Source organism: Lipotes vexillifer, unplaced genomic scaffold, assembly GCF_000442215.2.
Source record: "Lipotes vexillifer unplaced genomic scaffold, Lipotes_vexillifer_v1.1 scaffold382, whole genome shotgun sequence".
NCBI classification, from domain to species: Eukaryota; Metazoa; Chordata; class Mammalia; order Artiodactyla; family Lipotidae; genus Lipotes; species Lipotes vexillifer.
The window spans coordinates 10,287,316-10,311,483 of NW_006780611.1; the positions used below are offsets into that span (position 1 = coordinate 10,287,316).

General features: G+C 56.3%; 1 protein-coding gene across 2 annotated transcripts in view; it reads left to right on the forward strand.

The window, feature by feature from the left end:
• The window catches only part of CSNK1E (casein kinase 1 epsilon), a 23,531-nt gene extending 2,553 nt beyond the window's left edge, over positions 1-20,978 (forward strand). Inside the window, exons 2-11 of one of the 2 annotated variants that reach the window (XM_007454023.1) lie at positions 1,896-1,983; positions 10,347-10,457; positions 10,572-10,720; positions 12,028-12,256; positions 13,287-13,457; positions 14,745-14,893; positions 19,006-19,198; positions 19,297-19,436; positions 20,035-20,097; positions 20,958-20,978. In XM_007454023.1, coding sequence (XP_007454085.1) covers positions 1,908-1,983; positions 10,347-10,457; positions 10,572-10,720; positions 12,028-12,256; positions 13,287-13,457; positions 14,745-14,893; positions 19,006-19,198; positions 19,297-19,436; positions 20,035-20,067 — 1,251 coding nt within the window. In that variant the 5' untranslated portion in view covers positions 1,896-1,907 and the 3' untranslated portion in view covers positions 20,068-20,097; positions 20,958-20,978. Of the gene's footprint in view, positions 1-1,895; positions 1,984-10,346; positions 10,458-10,571; positions 10,721-12,027; positions 12,257-13,286; positions 13,458-14,744; positions 14,894-19,005; positions 19,199-19,274; positions 19,437-20,034; positions 20,098-20,957 lie in introns of those variants that run through there. The other variant, XM_007454024.1, reaches the window with a different exon arrangement.
• Positions 20,979-24,168: the final 3,190 nt, after the last annotated feature.

A 24,168-nucleotide genomic window follows, 5' to 3' on the forward strand; every position in this document is an offset into this window, starting at 1 on the left:
GGGGGGGGGATTTGTTTGTGTGTGTACACACCCGCCCACCCCCCACCCCCTTCCCCAAGCAGGGCTCACAGTGTATGTCTGCGGTTTCTTCCTTTGGAGTGTACACACGGGACGGTGTGTATGTGAGGTGTATGGCATGTGAGTTTCCCGCATATGTGGAGTGTGTTCTGTCGGCAGCCCTGGCACCTCAGCTGGGACTGGCCAGGCGTGTGGGCAGAGGCCCTTGGTGGAGAGCCCGGAGTTTGGCTGGCGCCGGGTGGAGCTCCTTCCTTGTGACCATTGGTGAAGGGCTAGTGGCGGCTCCCTGGGAACTAGTGCTGGGGCTGGATGTCTCTCCTGGGCAGGAACTATTGGCTCCTTGCCTCTGCTGGGGTGGAGAGCTCCAGCCTGACCAACTGTGGAATACAGCTCTCCCGTCTCCCATCCCGGGTGGGTCTGGCTTTTGGGGTAGTACTCGGCATGGGGAAGGGACAGAGCCTCTGTGCCGCACACAGCTGCTTTTCCACCTTCCTGTTTTGTTTGCCTCCTGGCCCTGGCATGAAATAGGTCCTGTTTGAGAGGGTGGAGGCTGCCAGGCAGGGCAGCAGGAACCTTGTCTGGGTCTTAGGGGAGGAAACTGTCACTAACTTGCTGCTGGGGTGGGGTGGGGAGCAGGTGGCGTGTCCTCCCTGGGCCTCAGTTCCCTGTCTGCAGGGAGCGGCACCTCTTTATAGTTTTCTGCACTTGCCCTCTCGTAGACCCTCTGAGATCTTAGGGACCCCCCATCCCTCTCCTTATTTCATAGGCCAACCCTCCCCATCCCCCAGAGCAAAAACCACCTCCTCCTGGCCTTTTGAGTTTCCTCCTCTGCTGCCCAGACCTTTGCCCCAGGCCAGAGCAGAGGCATCCCTACCAGCATGGCCCCTGATGTTCTGTGAGCTTGGACACCCAGGGTGGGGCACAGGAAGGAGGGAAGTGCTCAGATCAGCGCTTTCCCCCCAGACCTCCTCCCACACCACAGAAGCTGGTCCTTCAGCTCCAAACCTGGCTTTGGTCCCCTCAGTTGCTCTGCAGGGCCCTCTTAGGAGACCCTCCTAATCTGGAAGAAAACCAGCCCCAAACTGTTCATCCAGAGAGATCCTTGCAGAGAGTCCTTTGTGAGGTTCTTGGTGTTGTGAGGTCGAGAGAGGGGGAGGACCAGAAGGTGGATGTTCTGGGGGCCCCTTTCTTGCCTTCCCCGTGAGTTGGGCAGGGCACACTGCAGACTTGCAAGGTCTGCCTCTGGGAAGACCAGCCCAGGCTGTGAAGACCTGGCCTCCAGTTCTTGGTGCTGGAAGCTGGAGGCCTGGGGTAAGGATGGGGGCACGGGGATCCTGTCAGTCCTGATGGGGCTGAGGAACTCCTCTGGAGACAGTTCAAGCTGTCCTCCAATCCCTGGAGGTTGGAATTTGCTGGTGGTTGCCATGGCCGCACCCCCAGGGTGATCAGCTCCTGCATCCCACCTCCCCATCACCCACTTTGTCCTTGATTTTCCTTTCAGAGTGTTTGCCCATTGTGACTGGCCTGCCCCTGAGAGGCTCCTATCGGAGGGTCCCTGAATGAGTAACCCCCGAGGAGATGCTTGCTTTGCTCTTTTCCTCCTGGGCCTTGTCTCTAGTCCCGCTTCTGCCTGGCTGCACTGACACCTGTTCTAATAGCCTCACCACAGATGGAGGCTATTGGCCTACCTGACACCTGGTTGCTTTTAGGCAAAGCAAGGCCAAATCCCTTCCTGGACGGTGGGAGGGAGGATGGTGATGTCCCAAGTTTCTCGTGGCTTTGCCTGACCTTTGGTGGGGGAAGAGTGGGCTCCGGGGGCTAGGCCCCCTTCCCAGCTTCCCTCTTCTCTGACCCTGTGTTTCTGTTTACTTTTGCAGCAAGAGTGAACCATGGAGCTACGTGTCGGGAACAAGTACCGCCTGGGCCGGAAGATCGGGAGTGGCTCCTTCGGAGATATCTACCTAGGTGAGCGTTTCTGGCTCCAGCTCAGTGGCTCTGGAGCCCCTAGGACAGCCCTGGGCACTAGGAGGAAAGATGCCAACATTTCATGCTCTGAAGTCAGAATGTGGCTCTGGTGGTGTGTTTTGGTCATTTTGTCCCCAGAACCATCCCAGGTGGGGAGGGAAGCAGCAGGCTGGGGGTGAGGCAGGCCGAGGGGCTCCTCAGTCAGGGCAGGATGGGGTTCCCACTTGCTGCAGTCCGGGCAAAGGAGGGTATTTTTAACTCCGGTTTCTAGCTGCAGATGAGCTGGGTCTCCAGCTGGGCGTGGGAAAACCCAAGCTGGGTTAGCCCCCCTGTCTCTTGTCTCCTGGGGGAAGGATGCTGGTGGACAGAAGAGGCTTGAGCAAGCTGATTGCTCCCAGCTAGGCCCCCTCCCCGTGGTCCGGCCTCTTGGAATTCAGTCCAGGAAGGCTTCGGAATGACGAAGGCTCCCCCGTAACCTCAGGGCCAACCTCAGGGCCGGGGCGGGGGTCGGTCTTAGCTTTTAGGATCTCTCTCCCTGGATGTGCTTCCTGTTGAAAGTCTTGAGTTTGCTCTCTTGTTGTTGATTAAACAAATCACTGACATCTCACCCCGTCCTTGACCCAGGAGAATGCTCCTTTCTCAGCTGCCCTGGGGGCGCGGGGCACAGGCAGGGGGCACGGCCCTTCCTTGGCAGTTGTTGGTCTGGAGGGGAGAGACTGTGTTGGTAATCGTGAATTGGAGTTGTTAGAGCAAGGTGGCAGCCCCTGGGGTTTCTCCCCATTCCTGTCCCTGTGCCCTTGGAAGCATCTGTGCCTCTGTTTCCCTCTTGGGAAAAGAACAATAAGTCAGTTCTGTCCTGGGCAGAGGAAACTGACAGGTCAGTGTGCCGTGCTTGCTGCTTCAGAACTCGGGGGGGTTTCTCTTACTCAGTGATCTGGGTCCCTGCCCTCTTAGGGTATGACACTGCTTCTCAGTGAGCTGCCCCTTCCCCATCAGAGGGGAAGGGGACATGTATGCCCACATTCTCTGGACAGTACTCAGGCTGGGCTGGGCCCTGTTTGAATGCCATCTTCCCTCACAACAGCCTGTAGAGATGGTGCCGAGCTGTCCCTGCTTCACACATTGAGACGGGGGCAGCACAATCAAGTTGGCCACCGAGGCTTCTCTCCAAAACTAGAAAAGACAGGGAATTCCCTGGTGGTCCAGTGGTTAGGACTCCACACTTTCACTGCCAAGGGTGCGGGTTTGATCCCCGGTCGGAGAACTAAGATCCCGCAAGCCGTGTGGCGTGGCCAAAAAAGAAAAGAAAACAAACAAACAAACAAACTAGAAAAGGCAGACGTTCTCCCTCCACAGGTGTGGGAGCGTAGAGGGCAGGACGTGGGAGAGGAGCCGTCAGTCCTGGCTTTGTGCTGTTGGTGGTTTGTGTGATTCTGATGCCTGGCCGACTAAGGACTTTCATGAGGCACAAGTGAAATGGGCGCGTGGGAAAGCATCTTGTAAACTGTAACGTGCCAGCCAGATGTGCAGGTCATTGTCAGACACCTAGTAGATCACCCTCCTGTAAGCACAGCAGAGCTCAGAACAGAGGGAAGGAACAGTGCAGTATGGAGCTGTTTGAAAGGTTTGCTCTGTGACTCTGAGCTCCTCTGGGGGGAGGCGGGGAGGCGTTGGGTTGTGTCCACCTTCTCACCCCAGCACCCAGCACGTGGGGGCTCAGTGAAGGCCTTTCAAATGAATGAATGAGGAAATGGGGGCTGTGACGTGCAGAGGCCTGTGAAGCGGCTTCACTTATGGCAGGAGAGAAGAATGTGGGGATATGGGGGCAAGTTCAGGTCCCCAGTCTATTTCTCATGTGCTGTGTGACCTGAGATAAGTCACTTTCTCTCTCTGAGCCTCAGCATTCTCATCTGTGAAAGGGGGTGCCCGTCTTCTTACTGTTTGTGAAATTGGGGTGGGTATAAAGGACCCTCTTATCATGGAGGCTTTGGGCTCAGGACTGAAGCCTGGAGCCACTGGCCTGAGGGCAAAGGGCAGGGAGAGGCAGCTTTTGGCTGGTGCATACCTGCTCCTAGACAGCACCCAGCCCCAGGCCTTCTCTTTGCAGAAGGGAAACTGAGGCCCATAGATGGAGGGGCAACCCAAGGTCATTCAGAAAGTCAGTGTCCCTGGTCCATGTGGTGGGACCTTGCTGGGGGCAATACTTCCTGTTTATCCAGTAATCATCTAGTTCATTTTTAAAAAAATATATTTATTTATTTTTGGCTGCGTTGGGTCTTCGTTGCCGCGCGTGGGCTTTCTCTAGTTGCGGCGAGTGGGGGCTACTCCTCGTTGCGGTGCGCGGGCTTCTCAATGCGGTGGCTTCTCTTGTTGCGGAGCACGGGCTCTAGGTGCGCGGGCTTCAGTACTTGTGGCACGAGGGCTCAGTAGTTGTGGCACGCGGGCTCTAGAGTGCAGGCTTAGTAGCTGTGGTGCACGGGCTTAGTTGCTGTGCGGCATGTGGGATCTTCCCAGACCAGGGCTCGAACCCGTGTCCCTTATATTGGCAGGCGGATTCTTAACCACTGCGCCACCAGGGAAGCCCCCATCTAGTTCATTTTAAAAACTAGGTCCGGGTTTACTCCTCTTTGTACAGGCTTTGGAGTAAATTCTACCAGGGTTTAGGTACTGGCGTTTCTTTTCCTCACTGTATGCCCTTGAGCAAGTGATGACCTCTGCCAGCCTTGGCTTCCCCATCTGTAAAATGGAGTTGCGAGGCCTCCGGGGTGGTGAGAAGTAGTGAGATCACAGCATGCAGAAGCTCTGCACATGCTCGGCCCTGCAGTGGTGCTTTTTTGTTGTGTCTGTCCCCCAACCCTCAGTCTTGGTTAGGATTTGCTACTCTCGGGAGCTGGGTCCTTTTGGGCCTGAGCTGGGGGGGTAGGGAGCTGGTTCTCTGCTGACTGTCCAGCCTTCGCTGGCTGCACAGGCCTCGGGGACCCTGGCCTGATGCAGTGTCCTGCCAGCTCCTTCCTGGGCCCCTCTCGCTGGTGTGGGGATGGTAGTGATTGTAGGGCCTCCCCGGCTGGCCTCACTGGCTCCCTTTGTTCAAAGCTCTGGCCACATTCTTGTCACTGGTGCCAGTGCCAGGGCCTGACTCCAGATGGCCTCTGCAGGTGGGGCTGGGCGCGGCCTCCAGGCCCTGCTTTCCAGGATCGACTGAAGGCGAGCACATTTGTGGATGTGGCTGCAAGGCCTGTACTCCTCTTCCAGCCCCTCCTCCCTCTCCCCTCGGCATCATGCGGGGCCAGCTCTGGTAGGGCCTCACCTTGGCTGCATGGGGTCCGGAAGTGGCCGAGCCTGTGCCACCCACTCTACCAACCGCTGGCCATGTGCCTCAGGAGCTCTCTACACCTCTTAGTCTCTGGTCCTCAGTTCCAGATGGGGGAAGGAGCGGTGCACCCCAGCGGGGGATGGTGTGGGTACTGCCCACCTGCAGTCCCGCCTGGTCCCAATTGTACCGTCTGTGAGTGTGTGGGTGAGGCCCCACTTGAGCTTGGTCATCCCCCTCCCCACCTAGAACTTGCCAAGGCCCCAGACCCTCTAGGGCTGGCCAGGCCTGAGCCCTTCTCTACATCCAAGTTTGTTTTCCACACTGGCTCGTCCCCCGACAGGGCTGCTCGTTCTCTGCTGCCTTTGCCTGGCACTTTTCACTTTATCAAAGTTATCCTTTGTTGTTCCCGGGGAAGGTGAGCTGAGCTCCTCCGGGGCAGGGCTGCCTCAGGTGGCCCAGGGCTCGGTATGTGTCTGGTGACTGAATGAATGAGATGCTAGGGAATTGGAGTAGAGAAAAAAGCAGGGGCTCTAGAGACTAAGTTTCAGATCCTGGCTCTGCCCCAGCCAGTTCTGTGTGACCTCAGGCCAGTTACGTATCCTCTCTGAGCCTTAGGTCAGTGGTTGTGAGAAGTGAGGGAGGTCAGAGAGCAGACTGGCAGCTTCCTGGTAGAGTTCAGAGGCAGTGCAGGGGTCTGGTGGTGGTGGGACCCGTAGGCAGCTGCTGTGACAGCTTTCCAGCAGTTGCTTGGGGTCAGAAGCCTTTGCCTAACAGCTTAGGTCCCTGTTCAGGGAAGTTGTGTGGCATTTGGTCATTGACCTTTGGTGTCTCCGTTTCCTCATATGATACAAACAGTAGTACTGGCAGGATGGTGTAAGAGCTCAAGGGGACAAAGGGCTCTTCCCCTCCACCTCCCCATTTCGGGAAGGGACATTCTCCGGGCACCTCTGCTCCCTGCGCAATCTGCTGAGTCATAAGTGCCGAAGGCCCTGCATCATCCAGTGTCTCTTGGTCTCTTCCCCCTGCCTGGGCGGGGCCGCCATCGTCTGGACAATTGCAGCAGCCTCCTTCCGGGTCCCACCCCCCCCACACCTCAAGTCCGCTCCTGTCCTTTCTAATACACCAGTGGGTCTCAACAAGGGGAGGGAGGCCAGATTTTGTCTCACAGGGGACGTTTGGCAAGGTCTGGAGACATTGTTGGTTGTTTCACCTCAGCGTGGGGGTGTGCTGCTGGCAGCTAGTGGGTAGAGTCAGGGATGCTGGTAAACACCCTGCGGTGCACAGGACTGCCCCAGAGCAGAGCGTCAGCAGTGCCCTGTAATAAGGCATCGATGCCTGGCCCCTGGAGTCTCAGGCTGATGGCCAGGATCGTAGCTTGGCATTTGAGCCCCTCCCCATCTCCCCCTGACTCACCTCTTCCACTGTCTTCTTCAGCCACCTCGAGTTCCAGCTGCACCAGACCACCCAGCGTTCACTGCACCCGCTCCTGTCGGGCCTTTGCACGTGCTGTGACCACAGTCTGGGATGGTCCTGCTCACACAGCAGGAGCCCTTGCAGCCTTTCCTCCCACTGCACGGCCAGTGGACTGCAGTGAGCCCCAGCTCCCCCCCACCCCCACCCCCACCCCCATCCTCACTGTCGCCTGGAAACGTGTGAGGCTCTCCCCAGTGATGAGTTTTGACGTCTCAAAAGCACTTTACAGTTTGCAAAGCACTTTCTCTCCCATTGCTCACTGGATTTGGGAATCCACTTTTTTTTTTTTTTAAGTTTTAAGTGGTTCAGAAATGAAAACACAAAACCAAACCACAAAAACATGCTAAGTGAAAGAAGCCAGTCACAAAAGATCACATATTCTATGATTCTCTTTATATGAAATATCAGGAGTAGGCACGTCCATAGAGACAGAAAGTGGATTAGTGGTTGTCTAGAGCTGGGGCGTTGGGGGAGATGGGGAGCGACCACTAAGAGATGCAGGTGTTTTGGGGATGGTGAAAGTGTTCTAAAGTTGATTGTGGTGTTGGTTACGTGACCTTGTGGATATACCGAAAACCACCGAATTGTACACTTTAAAGAAGTAATTGTGTAGAATGTGAATTATGTCTCAACAAAGGTGTTGAAGAAAATGATGAGACGTAACACGGTATCAGAGAAATGTCCTCTTCCCCTCCTGTCCTGATCCAACCCTGCCCAGTCTTCACTGGCTTCTCATGCTCCTTTTGAGTGTTTCTTTATGTTGACACAAACAAACACAGACACATATTGTTTCCCGTTTTTTTTCTTTAACCACTGAAAGGAGAGCATATAATACATACTGTTCTGTAGTTTGCTTTTTCACTTCCTGTATCTTTGAGATCTTTCCACTTCTGCACCGAGAGAGCTTCCTCTTTCTTTCTCCATTGTGTTCCGTTTTATGGATGGGCCTTTCTTTATTTAACCAGTCCCCACTGCTGGACATTTGGGTTGTTTCCAAGCTTTTACTGTTGCAAACAGCCTAAGTGGACAGCCTCGTCCAGGCCTTATTTTGCACTGTGCGAGGGTATCGAGTAAAGTCCCCGGAGTGGGAGACGGAGGGAGCCGAGAGGCCTTGCAGCCAGGCTTCCCCAGTTCACATGGCGACCGCTGGGGAGGAGTGACCCCTCCCACCGAGAGCACAGGCCGGCTCGGGTGGACGTGGTCTTTTAATATTTATTTATTCATTTATTGTGGCTGCTGTGGGTCTTGGTTGCCATACTCGGGATCCTTAGTTGCAGCATGCCTGCAGTACCTAGTTCCCCGACCAGAATCGAAACCGGGCCGTCTGCATTGGGAACTCGGAGTCTCACCCGCTAGACAACCAGGGAAGTCCCTGAGTAAGCCATTTTTATACTAATGATTTCTTTCTTTCTCTGTGAAGTGTGTGTTTGAATCCTTTACCCTATTTCCTATGGAGTCATTGGTCCTTTTCCTACTGCTTTGTAGGTGCTCATTATATGTTAGTGTGATGTTAGCTCTTTGCTGTTGATAAGAGTGTGCACTATTTCTTAGGACTTTGTTTCTGGTGTTTTTGCCGTGGAGAGGGATTCCTTTTTTGGAGGAGGGAAGAGAGCCTTTTTTTTTTTCTCTTTAATGGCTTCTGGATTTTAACTCGGGATAAAAAGCCTTGCCTACCCCCAAATTAAAAGGCAGTGCTCCTTTCTTCTAACATCTCATTGTTTTACTTTTTTATTAAATGTATAAAACATGTGCATGGTATAAGGCATCCTTCCCAACACCCAGTTGGAGGGGGACATGCCTGTCACCTTGAAGGCCCCTGGTACCCCACCCCACCCCGTCCCGCCCTCTGCCTCCCCCACACAGAGGTAACCACTATCTTGACATTTTAAGTTAGTCTCTTCTGTTAGTTCTATCGCATGTTTATATCCCTAAACTATATATATTTCAGTGTTGTGTGTTTTGAAATTGAGACAATTAGAACTGTGCTTACATCCTTCTGTCTGCCTTCCTCTTTTTTTTTTTTCCCTAAACTGAGGTGAAATTCACACAACATAAAATTAACCATTTTAAAAGTGCACAAGTTAGTGGTATTTAGTACAGCCCCAGTGTTGTGCGACCACCATCCCTACCTAGTTCCAAGACGTTTTTATCACCCAGAAGAAAACCCTGCACCTATTAAGCAGGCCCATCCTATTTCCCCCTGCCCCCAGCCTGTGGCAACCACCAGTCTACTCTTTGTCTCCATGGATTCATCTGTTCTGGGCATTTCATGTAATGGAATCAGACAGTATTTCTTTGCCCTTCGGTGTGTGACTTATTCACTGAGCGTAGTGTTTTTAAGGTTCACTGATGCCACAGCATGTGTCAGCGCGCCATTCCTTCTCAGGGACAGGCAGAGTGGCTCTCCACGCCTCTTTTGATGGACGTTCAGGTGTCTCCACCTTCTGGCTCTTGTGAACGGTGCTGCTCCTTGCTGTCTGCACTCAGGGTTCAGATGCTGAGAGCCACCCACTTAGCCGTCATGTATGCCTTCCAGTGCCTGTGGCATCCCCGGGGCGCTTGCACCACCCTGTAGCCATCCTTCTGGTGCTGGACTTTGTGGGCTTTGTTGCTGTGCAGGTCCTTTCGTGTCCTCCCGGTGCTCACGGTTCTGAAGGGCATACACTTGGGAGTGGACTGGCTTGGCCAAGGGTTTGTGTGTGTTCAGCTTTACCAGGTAGAGACCAACCTGGTTTCCGAAGTGGCTGAGCCAACTTACACTCCGATATTTTTCCCCCCGTACTATATTTTGCTCCACTTCGGACTTCCGGTGCGTGTTGTGAGCTGGGCTGTCTTTTCTCAGATGCCAGTTATTCCAAGGACGTTTGTTGCATAGCCCCATCTCGTCCCCTGATTTGAGGTGCTGGCTTTATCCTGCCTGTCCTCAGTTCTTCCAGTCGTTGTGCCCTCCTCCGGACTTTCTCTGTTGTCTGTGTGCTAAGACTACACCGTTCAGTTGTGGCAGCTACGGTCCCGCTTGGCCCCAAGAAGGAGCCGGCCTCTCAGCCTAGCCCCCAGCCCTCCAAGTCAGCCCACCCGTTACTGTAGCTGGGGAGACTGAGGCCAGGTGCAGCGGGAATTTGGGTCTTTCTTGATACAGCCTTGCCCCCCTCCCTTCTCTCCTCCTCAGCCCCACACCCCACTGACCTCACCTCTCTTCGGCTCGGGAGTCCTCAGTAGCTCCCACGCTCCAGGGTGAAGTTCCCCTTACTGGTCTGTGAGCGTTTTTCGGCTGTGCCTCGACCCCCCTCGCATCCAGCCTTCCTGCTGCCCCAGCCTCCGGTTCTCTGAATGGTCCATAGCCCTCACCTCCTTCCCCTGGCACGAGCTGCAGCTCTGGCTCTCCCCGGCCACCCAGGCTGGGTCGGGCGCCTGCTCTGTGTCCCGCAGTCCCTCCGCTTCCCTTGGATACAGTGCCGGGCCCTCTGCACAGCCTTCCCCAGGGGGCGCTGAGCTGCTCGGGGGCAGACGCTTAGTGGGTCCTGGTCTGGTGCTGCCTGCCCAGCTGAGGGTGGCCCCGGTCCCTTTGCCCCGGTAGGTGCCAACATCGCCTCTGGTGAAGAAGTCGCCATCAAGCTGGAGTGTGTGAAGACGAAGCACCCGCAGCTGCACATCGAGAGCAAGTTCTACAAGATGATGCAGGGGGGAGGTGAGGGCCGGAGGGGGGGCCGGAGGAGCTCTGCGCATGTGCGCACGTGGGAGGGGCCCCGGGGCTGGGCGGGGTGGGGAGTGACCGGCCCTGACAGCCCTGCGTCCCCCACAGTGGGAATCCCGTCCATCAAGTGGTGCGGAGCCGAGGGAGACTACAATGTGATGGTCATGGAGCTGCTGGGGCCCAGCCTCGAGGACCTCTTCAACTTCTGCTCCCGCAAGTTCAGCCTCAAGACGGTGCTGCTCCTGGCCGACCAGATGGTGAGTCCCCCACCTAGCCACTCGGGCTGGGGACTGGGCTCCCAGCTTCCCTTCCAACCTCCCCTGCCCCGTTGTGCCAGTGGGCACTGGGTACCCAGCTGGAGGATGCTGGAGCCAGGAGGCAGTGACGGCGACGTAGGACAGGCCTGGTTCCTGGACCAGAACCACGGGACCTTGACCATCAGCCACGGTTGGGGGGTAGGTGAGGAGGGTCCCAGTTTCCACTCCAGACCTGCTCGGTTGGGCTTCCGGGCAAGGACTGGGACCCTGCCCTCAGGTGAGTGTAAAGCCTGTGGTCACACAGACCTGGGTCCTGTCCCTGTGGGTTGACTGTAGGTGAGCTGCTGGGCTTCAGTCTCCTCAGGAGCGTCTTCCCTTTGCTGGGTTGTTGTGCAGTCACCTGGGACGCCACACGGTGCCTGGACCAGAGCAGGAGCCCACGGACAAGCAATGCTTAGGTCCTCCATCCCTTTATAAGTTCAAGGGAGGAAAATTTTAGGAAAAGAAAATTTAAAAAGCATAGAATTCTAGCCCTGGAATGATACATGGAGATCTTGTTACATAGGGGTCTGTAGCTGTGGCTGCCCTCCAGAACGTCTGCAAACATTCTCCAGTTTTAGGCTAGATGTGTGTGTGCAGAGGAGGGTTGTCGGATTCTCATAGGACGGGAGACTCAAAAAGGGTTTAGGAGATACTCAGAAGCCTGAGGCCCAGGGAGGGGACCAACCTGCCAGAGGACCTATTGTGTACCTATATGTTGATTTAGGTTTCTAACACATTGTTTAAAGGAAGACAAGGGCCTGTGTGTCCGCCTTAGTTTGGTGTCCTCTGGAAGCCAGGGGACAAGTCCTGTCTGTGTGTGCCATCTCTGTCACCCCTGCCAAGTTTAGGGTTCACTGGTCCTCCTGTTCGCCCCAGTCTGGTTGCCAGAACAGCCTTCAAAATGCGTCTTTGGTCCCTTGAGGGCCTCTCACGTCCTCTGTGGGTGTAGAGCCAGGCAGGTGAGGCCTGAATGCCTTTCTGGGCTTCATTTCTAGATCTTGCCATTCGCTTTCCTGCCTTGCTCTCTTTCCTTTGTCACAGCGAACTTGATGAACTCTTCCTTCAGAGTTCCTCTCTACTGTCACTTCCTCCAGGAAGCCTTCCATGACCTGACCCTTGAAATCATCATACATGGTGATTGCAGACTGATCTGGCCCTCCCCGCCCCCCCCACCCGTGGCAGGGACCACGGATGTGTTTTCCATCTGTACGGCCCCAGCCTCTGTGTGGAACATGTGCTGAACGACTTGCTCTCCCCTCCCCCAGATCAGCCGCATTGAGTACATCCACTCCAAGAACTTCATACACCGGGACGTCAAGCCCGACAACTTCCTCATGGGGCTGGGGAAGAAGGGCAACCTGGTGTACATCATTGACTTCGGCCTGGCCAAGAAGTACCGGGACGCCCGCACCCACCAGCACATCCCCTACCGGGAAAACAAGAACCTGACTGGCACTGCCCGCTACGCCTCCATCAACACCCACCTGGGCATCGGTGAGTGAGCGAGGCCCGGGAGCAGAGTACACCCACGGGCTGCTGGCCAGGGCCCTGGCTTTCCTTCTGCAGCCTGGGTTTATTCCCCTGGCTGGCCGCACAGGCAGGTCTTCTCTTTCACAAGAAGAGCTGTGGGGTGCCGAGCACCAGCCCTCTCGTGCCTTACTCATCCCCGCAGCAGCCTTGGTGCGCAAGGCTGTTTCCCCATTTTTTTTTTTTTTTTTTTTATAAATTTATTTGTTTACTTTTGGCTGCCTTGGGTCTTTGTTGCTGCGCGCAGCCCTTCTTTAGTTGCGGCAAGTGGGGGCTACCCTTCGTTGCGGTGCGCGGGCTTCTCATTGCGGTGGCTTCTCTTGTTGCGGAGCACGGGCTCTAGGCGCGCAGGCTTCAGTAGTTGCGGCATGAGGGCTCAGTAGTTGTGGCTCGCAGGCTCTAGAGCGCAGGCTCAGTAGTTGTGGCGCAAAGGCGTAGTTGCTCTGCGGCATGTGAGATCTTCCCGGATCAGGGCTCGAACCCGTGTACCCTGCATTGGCAGGCGGATTCTTAACCACTGCGCCACCAGGGAAGCCCTGTTTCCTCATTTTTACGTGTGGGAAATGCTGGCTCACCGTGTGACACAGGTCGCTTAAGGTCATACAGCTTAGCAAGTGCCAAAGTCAGAACTGACCCGAGCCCTGTCTGGTGCCACTGCTTGAGCCTTATCCGCAGGGTTGGCCAGGCAAGGAGGCCCCGGGGTGCCCACTGCATAGTTGCTGAATGAATGAGAGCCTGAGCTGGAAAAACTAGGCCTAGGTTGTGTTGGAAAAGCTCAGCCTCCGGCCCCTTCTCTTGTAGAAGGGGGTGATAACAGTGCCTGTTCATAGTGGTGCTGCAGCAAGCCAGCATGTGACAAGGTGGGGGGCTTGTGCTGGGTGCACAGTGGGGGTTGTTCCCCTCAATCAAGGAGCGTGTCCTGGAGAAGGGGGTCCTGACTCCCGCCCGCCGGGAGCCCAAGCGGACCCTGCCCCTCACGTCGTCCTTGACTCTGCAGAGCAAAGCCGTCGAGATGACCTGGAGAGTCTGGGCTACGTGCTTATGTACTTCAACCTGGGCTCCCTGCCCTGGCAGGGCCTCAAAGCGGCCACCAAGCGCCAGAAGTACGAGCGGATCAGCGAGAAGAAGATGTCGACACCCATTGAGGTCCTCTGTAAAGGCTACCCCTGTGAGTAGCCCAGTGGGGCAGGTGGTTAGCCTGGGACCCCTGAGGCGCCTTCTGAGGGGCAGATGAGCCTGTCCTGGGCTACCACTGCCTGGCACCAGAACGTCAGTCACAGGCTCTGCCACTGTCCAGGCACAGCTAGGAGGCCTGGCCGGTAAATAGCGAGTGTCCCCAACCCGCACTCCGGCCTCACCTCGTAAGGGCTGAATGTCAGGAGAAACTCCAGACCTTCCTCTTCCTGGGCGTCTCCTTCACTTCTCTCACGGAACACCTCACTTCTGACACTTCTGGTCACCGAAGGTCTGGGGTTCTTTTCCCTCAGCAAGCAATTCTCTGACACCAGCCGGTGTCCTAGAGCTTAACTCCGTTCCGACACTGTCTCCCTGGAGGCAGTGTCACATCCCACAGGGTAAGGGCTCAGTCCCGCAAGGCTGTTCCCACCACACTTCAGATGCCAGTCACGAGTCCGGGTTGCCACCTGTGCGTCTGGCTGATTGACTATAAATAAACTCCCTCCTTGGCTTTGATTAATTTGGCTCCCGGAAGTCAGGGAAGCACCTACTTGTCTACCAGTTTATTAAAGGATGTGGTAAAGGATACAGATGAACAGCCAGTGGAAGAGATATGTAGGGTGAGGTTTGGGAGGGTCCCGAAAGCAGGAGCTTCTGTCCGCGTGGAGTTGGGGTGTGTCACCCTCCTGGTGTGGATGTGTTCACCGACTGGGAAGCTCTCCAAACCCCATGCTATTGGGATATTTATGGAGGCTCCATCATAAACTTATGGAGGCACGGGTGATCATTAACTCCATTGCCAGCCCCTCTCCCTTCTCTAGAGAAGTGGGTGGGGCTGAGGGCTGGAAATTCCAAGCCTCTGATCCTGGATTGGTCTTTCTGCTGACCTGCCCCCATCCGGGAGCCCTAACCCAGAGTCTCCTCCTTAGAGCAAAAGATGCTCCTACTGCTTTTACCACTTAGGCAGGTACAAGGGCTTTCGGGGCCCAGGGGCGGGAACCAATATGTATATTTCCTATCGTCTCACAAGGGTCCTCTCTTGCCTCTGATTTTCAGAGGAGGAAATGGAAGTTCTCCTGTGGCTTAGAGTTCCCGTCGGGCTCTTGACAGGCTGCAGTTCATGGGTCGTTGTAGGGAGGACGGCCTCTCGGACCTCGTCTGGACCCCTCTTAGATCAGAAGCCTCTGTAGGGACGGTGGCTGGGTGGGACAGCGCCGGCTGTTGGGGGCCCTGGGAGCGTATGGGCCTCATGGTGGCGCCTTTTGTCCCCCTCCACCAGCTGAGTTCTCAACATACCTCAACTTCTGCCGTTCGCTGCGGTTCGACGACAAGCCCGACTACTCCTACCTGCGCCAGCTCTTCCGCAACCTCTTCCACCGGCAGGGCTTCTCCTACGACTATGTCTTCGACTGGAACATGCTCAAATTCGTGAGTCACCTGGAGGCCGAGGCGGGCTTGGGGGACTGGACTGGGAAAGCCGACGTGACCCCGTAGCGGGCGGGGCTCCGGGAGGAGGGGGGGAGCTATGAGCCGGACAGTGCGGGTGACGTCACTGGGGTCCCGGAGCCCCCCGTTCTCCCACTCCAGTGTCATCTGTGCTGACGGCACGCGCTGCTGCGGTCAGCGGGGCCCAGGCAGGGCACCGCCTCCCACCACACCCAAGGGGGCCTGTTTGGGCCTCGAGTCCATCCTGGGCACCTGGATGGGTGGGGCCCGGATGGCGCTGGGTGGGCCCCCCTGCTGTCTTAATCGTGGCCTACACCATCCTGCTCTTGTTGCCCTGCACCTCCGAGGTGGCGGCCTTCACTGAGGCCCCCTTGGCCTGCCTGGACCCCTTCATTGTGGCTTCCTTCTTCCTGGTCATGGGACCCTGGGCCTTGCTAGGCGCCTCCTCTCTCTCTCTCTCTCTCTCTCTCTCTCAAGAGTCTTGGGGGTGGGGTGGGGAGAACTGTTGTAGTCAGCTGGGCCTAGAGCTCCGGAATCTGTGAAATCCTATGTCTTGTTTCCCGTCTCTTCTGGAAAAGGGGGCTTCCTCGAGCCAGGCTCGGCCCCGTGACAGCAACGCTATTGCACTGCCCAGGCCCCACCCCTGTGCCTGTGCCGGGTCCATGTACCCACCCACGTACTGGTAAGGACCCTCCAAGACCTGGCCTTCAAGACGTACCGCTCGGCTGAGTGAGCACAAGAGGCTGAGCCCCTGCTGTGCTCTCTCTGTCCCTTCCAGGTGCCTGGCACCCCTGGGCACCCAGGACCCTCCAGATAGGCCCATGGAGGAGCTGCCCCCCCCCCCACACTCCTGGCCTGTGGTCTGGACCTCAGGGCCCCAGTTCTGACATCCCCACGTGTGCCTGAGCCCACCGGGGCCAGGCCCAAGGAGATATCCCTTGGCATGGTGGGAGTACAGTGGAGAGGCATGATGGAGAAGGCCCTGCTGCGAGATTCTTGGGGACAAATCGGCTGCCTGATGAACAGAGCCTGAAGGAGGGACGATGTTCACTGCCCTGGAGGGGCCTGGTGGCAATGGGCCTCAGGAGCAGCCTCAACCAGACCCTGTCAGTGGCCTCTGTATTGAACCTGAACTCATTAAACGCCACTACCTGTACTGCGTTCCATCGTGGCGTGCCTCTTGGTGGGTGCCCCAGCCTGCCCCACCAGATGCTCAGGACCGAGGCCTTGTTCTCCAGGACGCTGGGATCGGCACTTGGTCTTGTGCCCTTCCTCTCTCTGGCTCTCAGACAGTGGCCTGGTACTGTTCCCTAAGGAGTGGGGCAGAGGTTGGGGGTCCCACAGGCCGAAGGGCCCCAGGGGTGAGAGATGGGCAGTGGGGCACCTTTCACCCCAGACCTTCCGGCTGGGAGCACAGCTGAGGGCCCGGGGCCAGCTCTTCTTGCCCCAGGGCACTGGGCACCCGCTCATCCATGTAGAAAGTCATTCCTGAGCCTGGTTCTGGCCTGAGTTTGGCCCTTTTCTCGGTATAGCTCCAGGAATGGATTTTGCATCGTCCAGGCCTGTGCCCTCCAACGTGGTAGCCACTGGCTACGTGTGGCTAATTTTTAATTAAAATTAATTAAAGCTGAAAACGTACTTCCTCAGTTGCATTTGGCACATTTAAAGTTCTCAGGAGCCACAAGCGGCTGGCATTCGGCTGCCATACACAGCAAGGCAGATGTGAACATACCCGTCATCACAGAAAGTTCTGTGGGACCTGCTACTCCAGATGGCTCCTCACAGAGCTTCTCATGGGACCATCCAGCCGACAAGATCTCGCCTCAAACCAGGCCGGGAGCACGCTCTCCACCCATTGCTGGCACCCTGACCCCTTCCTGGGATTCCCTTAGAGACAGGCCCTGGACTCAGAAGCTGAGCAAAGGTGCCAACAGCCTTATCCTGCCCCGACCTCTGACTTGAGGGCCATCATACTGGATAATTGGGCACCTTTGACCCCATCACCACTGTAGTGAGCTCAGCTGCCTCCCGCTGCCCCTGGCAGAAGTATCCGCAGACACACGATGGAGACCTTCCACACTCTCACCTCGAGACCAAGCCCCTCCCACATCACCCCTTCCCCCCTGCAAGAAACCTTCATCAGCACCTACCAGCAGACTGGACACCGTGCTGGACGCCGTGGGCCGCAGGCTCTTCCATGGCAAGGATCCTGCCCTTGACTGAGAACTTCCCTCCTTGGAGTGGCCGCCTCGTATCGTTTGGCATCAGGGCCCTGGAATCCCCGGGTACCTGGAGCCTGGGATGTTGCTCTCAGCACACAGAGCCACTGTTCCGAGGTCTAACTAGCTGGCCAGGTGGAAACTCGACACAGCCAAGGACAGGGGTCCATAAGACACTGGTGAATGCTTGTGTGACTTTGATGTTGACCTTTCTGTGTTTTCACATGGGCAAATAAAAAGCCAAGAGACCTCCCTGGTGTGCGTTTCTTGAGGCATCACTTGGGTTGGTTGGAAATGGAGAGAGTAGCTCACCTCAGCCTGCCGCAGGCCTGAGCCTGCCGTTGGCCTGAGCCTCCTGAGGTCACAAAGGGCAGGGGCTCCAGCCCTCCGCTCATCCACGGCCCCTGGGCTGTGCACCTCTGAGTGAATCACTTGGCTTCACTGAGCCTGAGTTTCTCCAACCAGGGAGTGAGTTCATACCTGCCTTGTAGGGTTGATGTGCCCTCTGCCCATGGGACAGGATGTTTAATGAGTGGGTGCTGAGTGGGTGCTGCAGCTCGTATCATAGGTTTTGCTGTGCTTCTGGCCGAGTCATTCTCTTTGCCAATCTGTAATTGAGTGGGTGGGAATCCGGGGTGAGGACTGGAGGTCGGGAGATGGTGCCCTGGTGCTTCCATCTTCCAGGCTTGTGGGTGGGAGGGCTGGGAATGTGCATCCCTAGAATGTTCTGCTAAGTCCTCTGGGGGTGCGGAGAGCAGAGCGGGACTGGGTGGCAGAAGCCTGGGTTCACACCCCAGCTCTGCTCTGAGCAGTGTGGCCCCAGGAGGGTCCTGAGGCCTCTCTGGGCCTTGGTTCTTCAGTAGGATTCAGGGATCATTCTGATCCCCAGCCGCTGTCTCCCGGAATTGCTTAAAGTCAAGGGCCACCCCTACCCCATCTCCCAAGGACGGCAGGGCCTTCTCTGCCAGTTCTCTGGGAGAGACAGGGTTGCAGGAGCCCTCACCCCGTGGCCCATGAGTAGGCCCCCAACTCAGCCTGCAGCTCTCTCCACAGATACAGCCCCCCTTATGCCAGCCCCCACCCTTCCCTGTGGACGACCCCAGGACCAACTAGGTGACGCGGCCAGGCGCCGCTCCCATGCCGCACTCCTCTCTGGGCCTTCCTCCTTTCCTCCTGCACTGGGGGTGGCCGTGGCCAGACGGCAGAGCCCCCAGGGGCTCACGCACCCCTTCTGCCACAGTCTGCCTGCTGGGCCTCTTTGTCTTCCATGGGGCATCTAGCCCATTCCTTCTCCAGCTCCCATCCCAAGGCAGGCAGCATCTGTGTGGGTCCCCCGGGCCTCTTGGTTGTGGTCCCCACAGCACCTGCCAGAAGCCATTGCCAGGTCCAGGGGCAGGGGAACAGCCCTTTGAAAAGATTCCCTTGCTAGGCACTGGGAAGCCTGGTTTGAGTCCTGGCCCTGCCTTCAGCTAGCCTTGTAACTCTCTCTCTGGGCCTCTGAACACCTGCCCTGCTGTATTTGGAAACCTTGAGGAGCTGGGGGCCCTCTACACAGAGGGGACCCAGGTTGGGAGGGCCACGGAGTACCCTTGGTTGTCGTGGGGCACGCGACCTTCCTCTGCTCCTCGGGTCCAGCTTTCTCCTTCCGGGCAGTTGTGTGGCTTTGTTTCTCTGTGCGGTGTGATCATGGGTCATTTCCAGGTCTCTTGGGCTTCCTGCTTTGTGGGGAGGAGGTCGGACCAGAGGGTTTCTGAGATGCCACTTCCCCAAGACGCCCACCTGGCCTGCCTCCCCCCGCTCTGACCCCGAGGGAGCACCAGATCCCGGAGCACGCTGACCTCGCAGGGCTGACCAGGTCTCATGTCACACCCACAGGGTGCAGCCCGGAACCCCGAGGACGTGGACCGGGAGCGGCGAGAGCACGAGCGCGAGGAGAGGATGGGGCAGCTCCGGGGGTCCGCGACCAGGGCCCTGCCCCCTGGCCCGCCCACTGGGGCCACCGCCAGTCGGCTCCGCAGTGCGGCCGAGCCTGTAGCTTCCACCCCTGCCTCCCGCATCCAGCAAGCTGGTGAGCAGACACCTTGGGCAGCGCGCGGGGCCCGAGGGGGGCGCGGGGCGGCCAGGGCCCCAGATGCTGAGGGCAGCTTCCCCCCGCGTCGCCCCCAGGCAACACTTCTCCCAGAGCGATCTCACGGGTCGACAGAGAGAGGAAGGTGAGCATGAGGCTACACAGGGGCGCACCCGCCAACGTCTCGTCCTCCGACCTCACTGGGCGGCAAGAGGTCTCCCGGATTTCAGCCTCACAGGTGAGCTGCCCTCACGCCAGCCCTTCTGTGCCTCACAGCCGAGCCAGGAGAGGTAACCGCCCCAGCAGGCGATAGAGCTGGAACCCAGCCCTCTGCCAGGGGCCCAGCCTGTGTGGGCGGCGGGGCGCTCACAGAGGAGGGGCTCGTGGTCCCTGCCATCAGCGAGCCCCCACCGTCCCTGTCAGCACAGGATGGAGGGATGGGTGGACCCTGTCGGCTGGCCCCACTTAGGGGCCATGTTTGGGCTAGGGAAGTTGGGAAGGGGGAATCCGGGGTTGCCCAGGGAAGGGGTCCGGCAGAGGTGGGCGGGAGACCTGCTCTGGGCCTCCTGCCTATGTTGGAGGAGTCTCAGCAGGACAGGCCACGGGCTGGGAGTCCAGCGGCTCCATTCACGTGTGGCCTTGAGCAGCTGCTTTGCCGCTGGGGGCAGGGTTCTTGTCTTACAAAACAGAGACATCCTGGGTCCTTGAGATCACGTACCCCTGCCCTTGGCTTGAGGGGCTTGGGTTAGGGGTGGGGCTCCACGGTGGGGAGAGACTTGCCGAAGTGCCGTGGCCAGCAGCTCACCCCTCCCACCTTTCTGCCTCCCTTCCCAAAGACAAGCGTGCCATTTGACCACATCGGGAAGTGAGGAGCCACCATCGGACCAGTATTTGCTTAGGTGAGCCGATGTCTGCTGCAGACGTAGCCCCGTCAGGTCTGGAAACACCCACGGCCCCCTGGAGGAGCCCAGTGTGTGCGCTGAGTGGGCCCGGCCCACGCCAGCTAACTTCTGCTGGAAAACTCCCTCTTGAGTGGGGCAGTCCTCCATCCCCGCTTTGCCTTAACTATTCTGGAAGGTTGGTAGCAGGGACTGAGCTCGGGGCCCCACACCCCGACCTTCCCCAGGGCTTTAGCCTTAGCCCAGCCTCTGGGCCGTTAAACGCTTCATTCATGAAGAGCACGTAAGACAGGGCCCTGTACTTAGGAGTTTATCTGCTGTCAAAGAGGCCCTCTGGCTAGTGTGAGCCTCCATGGAACTTGTGGCTGCCTGAGGCCTTGAGGTGGGGTGTCGCAGCTCTGCACTCGGGCCCCGCTTGGGTACCCGCTTGGGGCTCCTTTGACGGTATGTAGGGGGAATGTCGGAGCTCCCTGGGGAATATGTACATGGCTGGCAGCAGCTTACATTTCACAGGCTTGACCTCGCACCAGGACATCTTGAGTACGATCTGCTTTGTGGAAATGTGTTCCACAGGTACCTCTGGGGCATAAATCGGAGTTTACCTTCGTCAGACCTCAGGCCCAGGAACCAGTCCATCCGTGGCAGGGTGGGGCAGATGTGTGGCTGGGGGTTGGCGGCTCACCAAAAAGAGGGAGAGAGGTTCTGTGTCTTTTCTGTGAAAATGGAGCACCTACTGTGTGCCCCAGAGAGGGACCAGCTCAAAGCCTCGGGGGCAGGAAGACAGGAGCTGAAGGCCGCTGGCAAATGGGTAGTCAGAGACAGATGTGCACCTGATCTGTCTTCTCTCTCCCCCTTTCTAGTGTCTTCACTGTATTTTCTTTTAAAAAAACAACAAAAAGATGGGGAAAAAAAAACCACTCGAACAAAAAGAAAAAAAACCCAGCACAAAACCAACGATGGATTCTATTTCGATTCTTTTTTTTTTCTTTTTCTTTTTTTGCCAATGGCAAGAAGATGGGATGCCCTTGGCATAGAGGATCCTCGTCCCTTCACACTTCCTGCTGCCCACAGCCTTCAGGCTGCCAAACGCTCCCAGACATCAGGCTACACTTGGCGGATGCCACGGCCCTGCCACGGCCGCCGCCTGACATGGCTGGGAGGGGGACACTTCTGCACTGGAGCTGCAGCAGGTCCTCACGGGCCCTCAGGAGGTGGCCTGAGGAGCTGGGGGAATGGATTGGTTGGTCAGAGGCAGGTCCCACTGGGTGTCCATGAGCCTTGGGACCACGGGAGACGTGTGCAGCCCCACCCCCCTGAGATGATGGCCGCCGACTTTCTGTGTTGGGCTTTTGCCAGTGCCCCCGTCAGCGTCTGGGTTCCTTCTTTGCCTGTCCACAGAGACCTTGAGGAGGAGGTGGTGAGGCAGGGGGGGCCAGGAGTCCTTGTGGGCGTGTGTGTATGTATCAGACCTGTATCTCCCAGGACAAAAGGTGTCCCGCCCACCTGCCAGGCCGACTTTGTGTTCTCATGCCCCTGACAAGGACATGGGGGTGGGCGGTGACCTCCATGTCCCTCAAGAAGGGCACAGAGGGTCTTTGACACCACCGACCCCTGAGACTGTCATCAGCCTGTGGTCCCCCTTTTCTGGTCTTAGGGCAGAATCTGTGGAGACTGCTTCCAGAAGGCATCTGGCTCCTGGGTTATAAATTAATTCCCTGGTCCTGACACTCACCTGGGGTCAGGCCTGGGCACTGGATTTATCCATCCTGCCTAGTTAACACTCGTTTTTACTTTATTTTTGTTTGTTTTTTTCCGTGTGTGTATTTCCTAATTTATTTACCTCTGTTTCCCCTTTATTTTCTTTTTCCTTTTTTTTAATTAAAGAGCAAAACTTTTTATTACTTTGTAATTTAAAAAACTGAAAAAAAATACTGAAGAACTTTGGGGGGAATTTTGTACTTTTTTCCTGTGTAAATATTGGACTTTTTTGAGCTTTATTGTGGTTGTTAATTTGAAGTAATAAAGTAGAAAAGGATAAAGTGACATGGGCAGCCCTTGGTCCACCCACCTCTTTGCTCTAGGGGCTTCTCTCCAGCAGACCTGGGAGCCGGGGATGGCTGAGGACACTCGGAGAGTACTTGGTACCTCCCTGGGACTGTTTTAACCCTGTGCTTCAAAGACCACACACAAACCACCTGGGGACCTCGTTAAAAAAAAAAGCAGCTTCTGACTCAGGAGGGTTGGAGTGGGGCCTGAGAATCTGCATCCGAACGAGTTCCAGATGATGCCCACAGCCCAGGACCACACTGAATAGGAACGTTCAAAACGCTCTTCACGTTATCTTATCCACAATTCTGAGTTATCTTAGCCATTAATTCTGAGTTAGGTGTTAATCTCCCTGCCTTCAGATGAAGAAACAGTGTGAATGTAAAATAACTTGCCCAAGACCACAGCTCTCCTGGGTTCAATGGCACCTGTGCCACAGATGAGCCTGGGCAGTTCCTTCAGCCAAGCTTTGATAAAGGAACAGCCCTCAGCCTTGGCTGCCTTTTGTCTGGCCAGCTTATACAAGAATTTGTCTAGCAGTCCATGTTTATCTAGCACACATTACTTTCCCGCTTCTCATTCATTAACCCAAAATCCACTGTTGCCACGATCTCCACTCACAGGCAAGAGCTCAGCCCAGGGAGGGGGTGGAGGGCTCTGAGAGACCGCTTGTAAGTCCTGGACATCGCTCAAAACCCTCATAATTGAGGTTCCTTCCAGTGCTGGCATTCGAAGACCCTGTGACCCCACAGTCTGGCTCAGGCCTGGTAAAGGGTCTCCTTCTGGCCCTCCGTGTGAGGCTGAGGCAAAGGTGGGTCCTTATTCTTAACCGCCAGGAGATGCCAGAGGGCCCTGCATTGTAGGCAGTGAACCACAGGGAGACCTGCCTTGGAGCAGGGTGACAGTATAGTTGGTGATTCCTAGCCCCTCTCATCTGACATCAAACAGTGTGATGTTACCAACTGTGGGCCCTAAGGGGAAATACAAGGAGTTAATTTAAAAAAAAATTTTTTTTTTTAATTTATATATCTTTTGCAGTGAAAATCTTAGATCCTATACTAATACTAATGTGCTCATTTGCTGTATCCTATAATATACGTAAGTTTCAAAATTACAATTTTAATGTTACTACTAAAAGTATACCTATGGACGGGAATTCCCTGGCTGTCCAGTGGTTAGGACTCCAGGCTCTCACTGCCGAGGGCCCAGGTTCAGTCCCTGGTCAGGGAACTAAGATCCCACAAGCCTTGTGGCCAAAAGCAAACAACCAACAAAAAGTATACCTATGGAGTGAAAAGTTTTTTACAGGTTTTTTTTCCTCCTTAGAATGTATCTAAGGAAATACTGTCAGAGTATAGTGCCCAGAAGTAACTTGAAATTACTCTTTTCTCTGTGCTCTGTGTGGTTATTTTATTAATTTAAATAATGAGTGGGTGGGGCTTCCGTGGTGGCACAGTGGTTAAGAATCTGCCTGCCAAGGCAGGGGACACGGGTTTGAGCCCCGATCCGGGAAGATCCCACGTGCCGTGGAGCAGCTAAGCCCGTGCACCACAACTACTGCGTGCTACAACTACTGAAGCCTACGTGCCTAGAGGCCGTGTTCCGCAACAAGAGAAGCCACTGCGATGAGAAGCCCGCGCACTGCAACGAAGAGTAGCCCCACTCACCGCAACTAAAGAAAGTCTGCACACAGCAACAAAGACCCAACGCAGCCAAAAATAAACAGATAAATAAATAAATTTAATTAAAAAGAAAAAAAAATAATGAGTGGGCTTCCCAGGCGGCGCAGTCGTTAAGAATCCGCCTGCCAATGCAGGGGACGCGGGTTTGAGCCCTGGTCTGGGAAGATCCCACATGCCGTGGAGCAACTAAGCCCGTGCGCCACAACTTCTGAGCCCACGTGCCTAGAGCCCATGCTCTGCAACAAGAAGCCACCGCGATGAGAAGCGCACGCACTGCGACGAAGAGTAGCCCCCGTTCGCCGCAACTAGAGAAAGCCCGGGTGCCACAACTGGGAAGACCCGA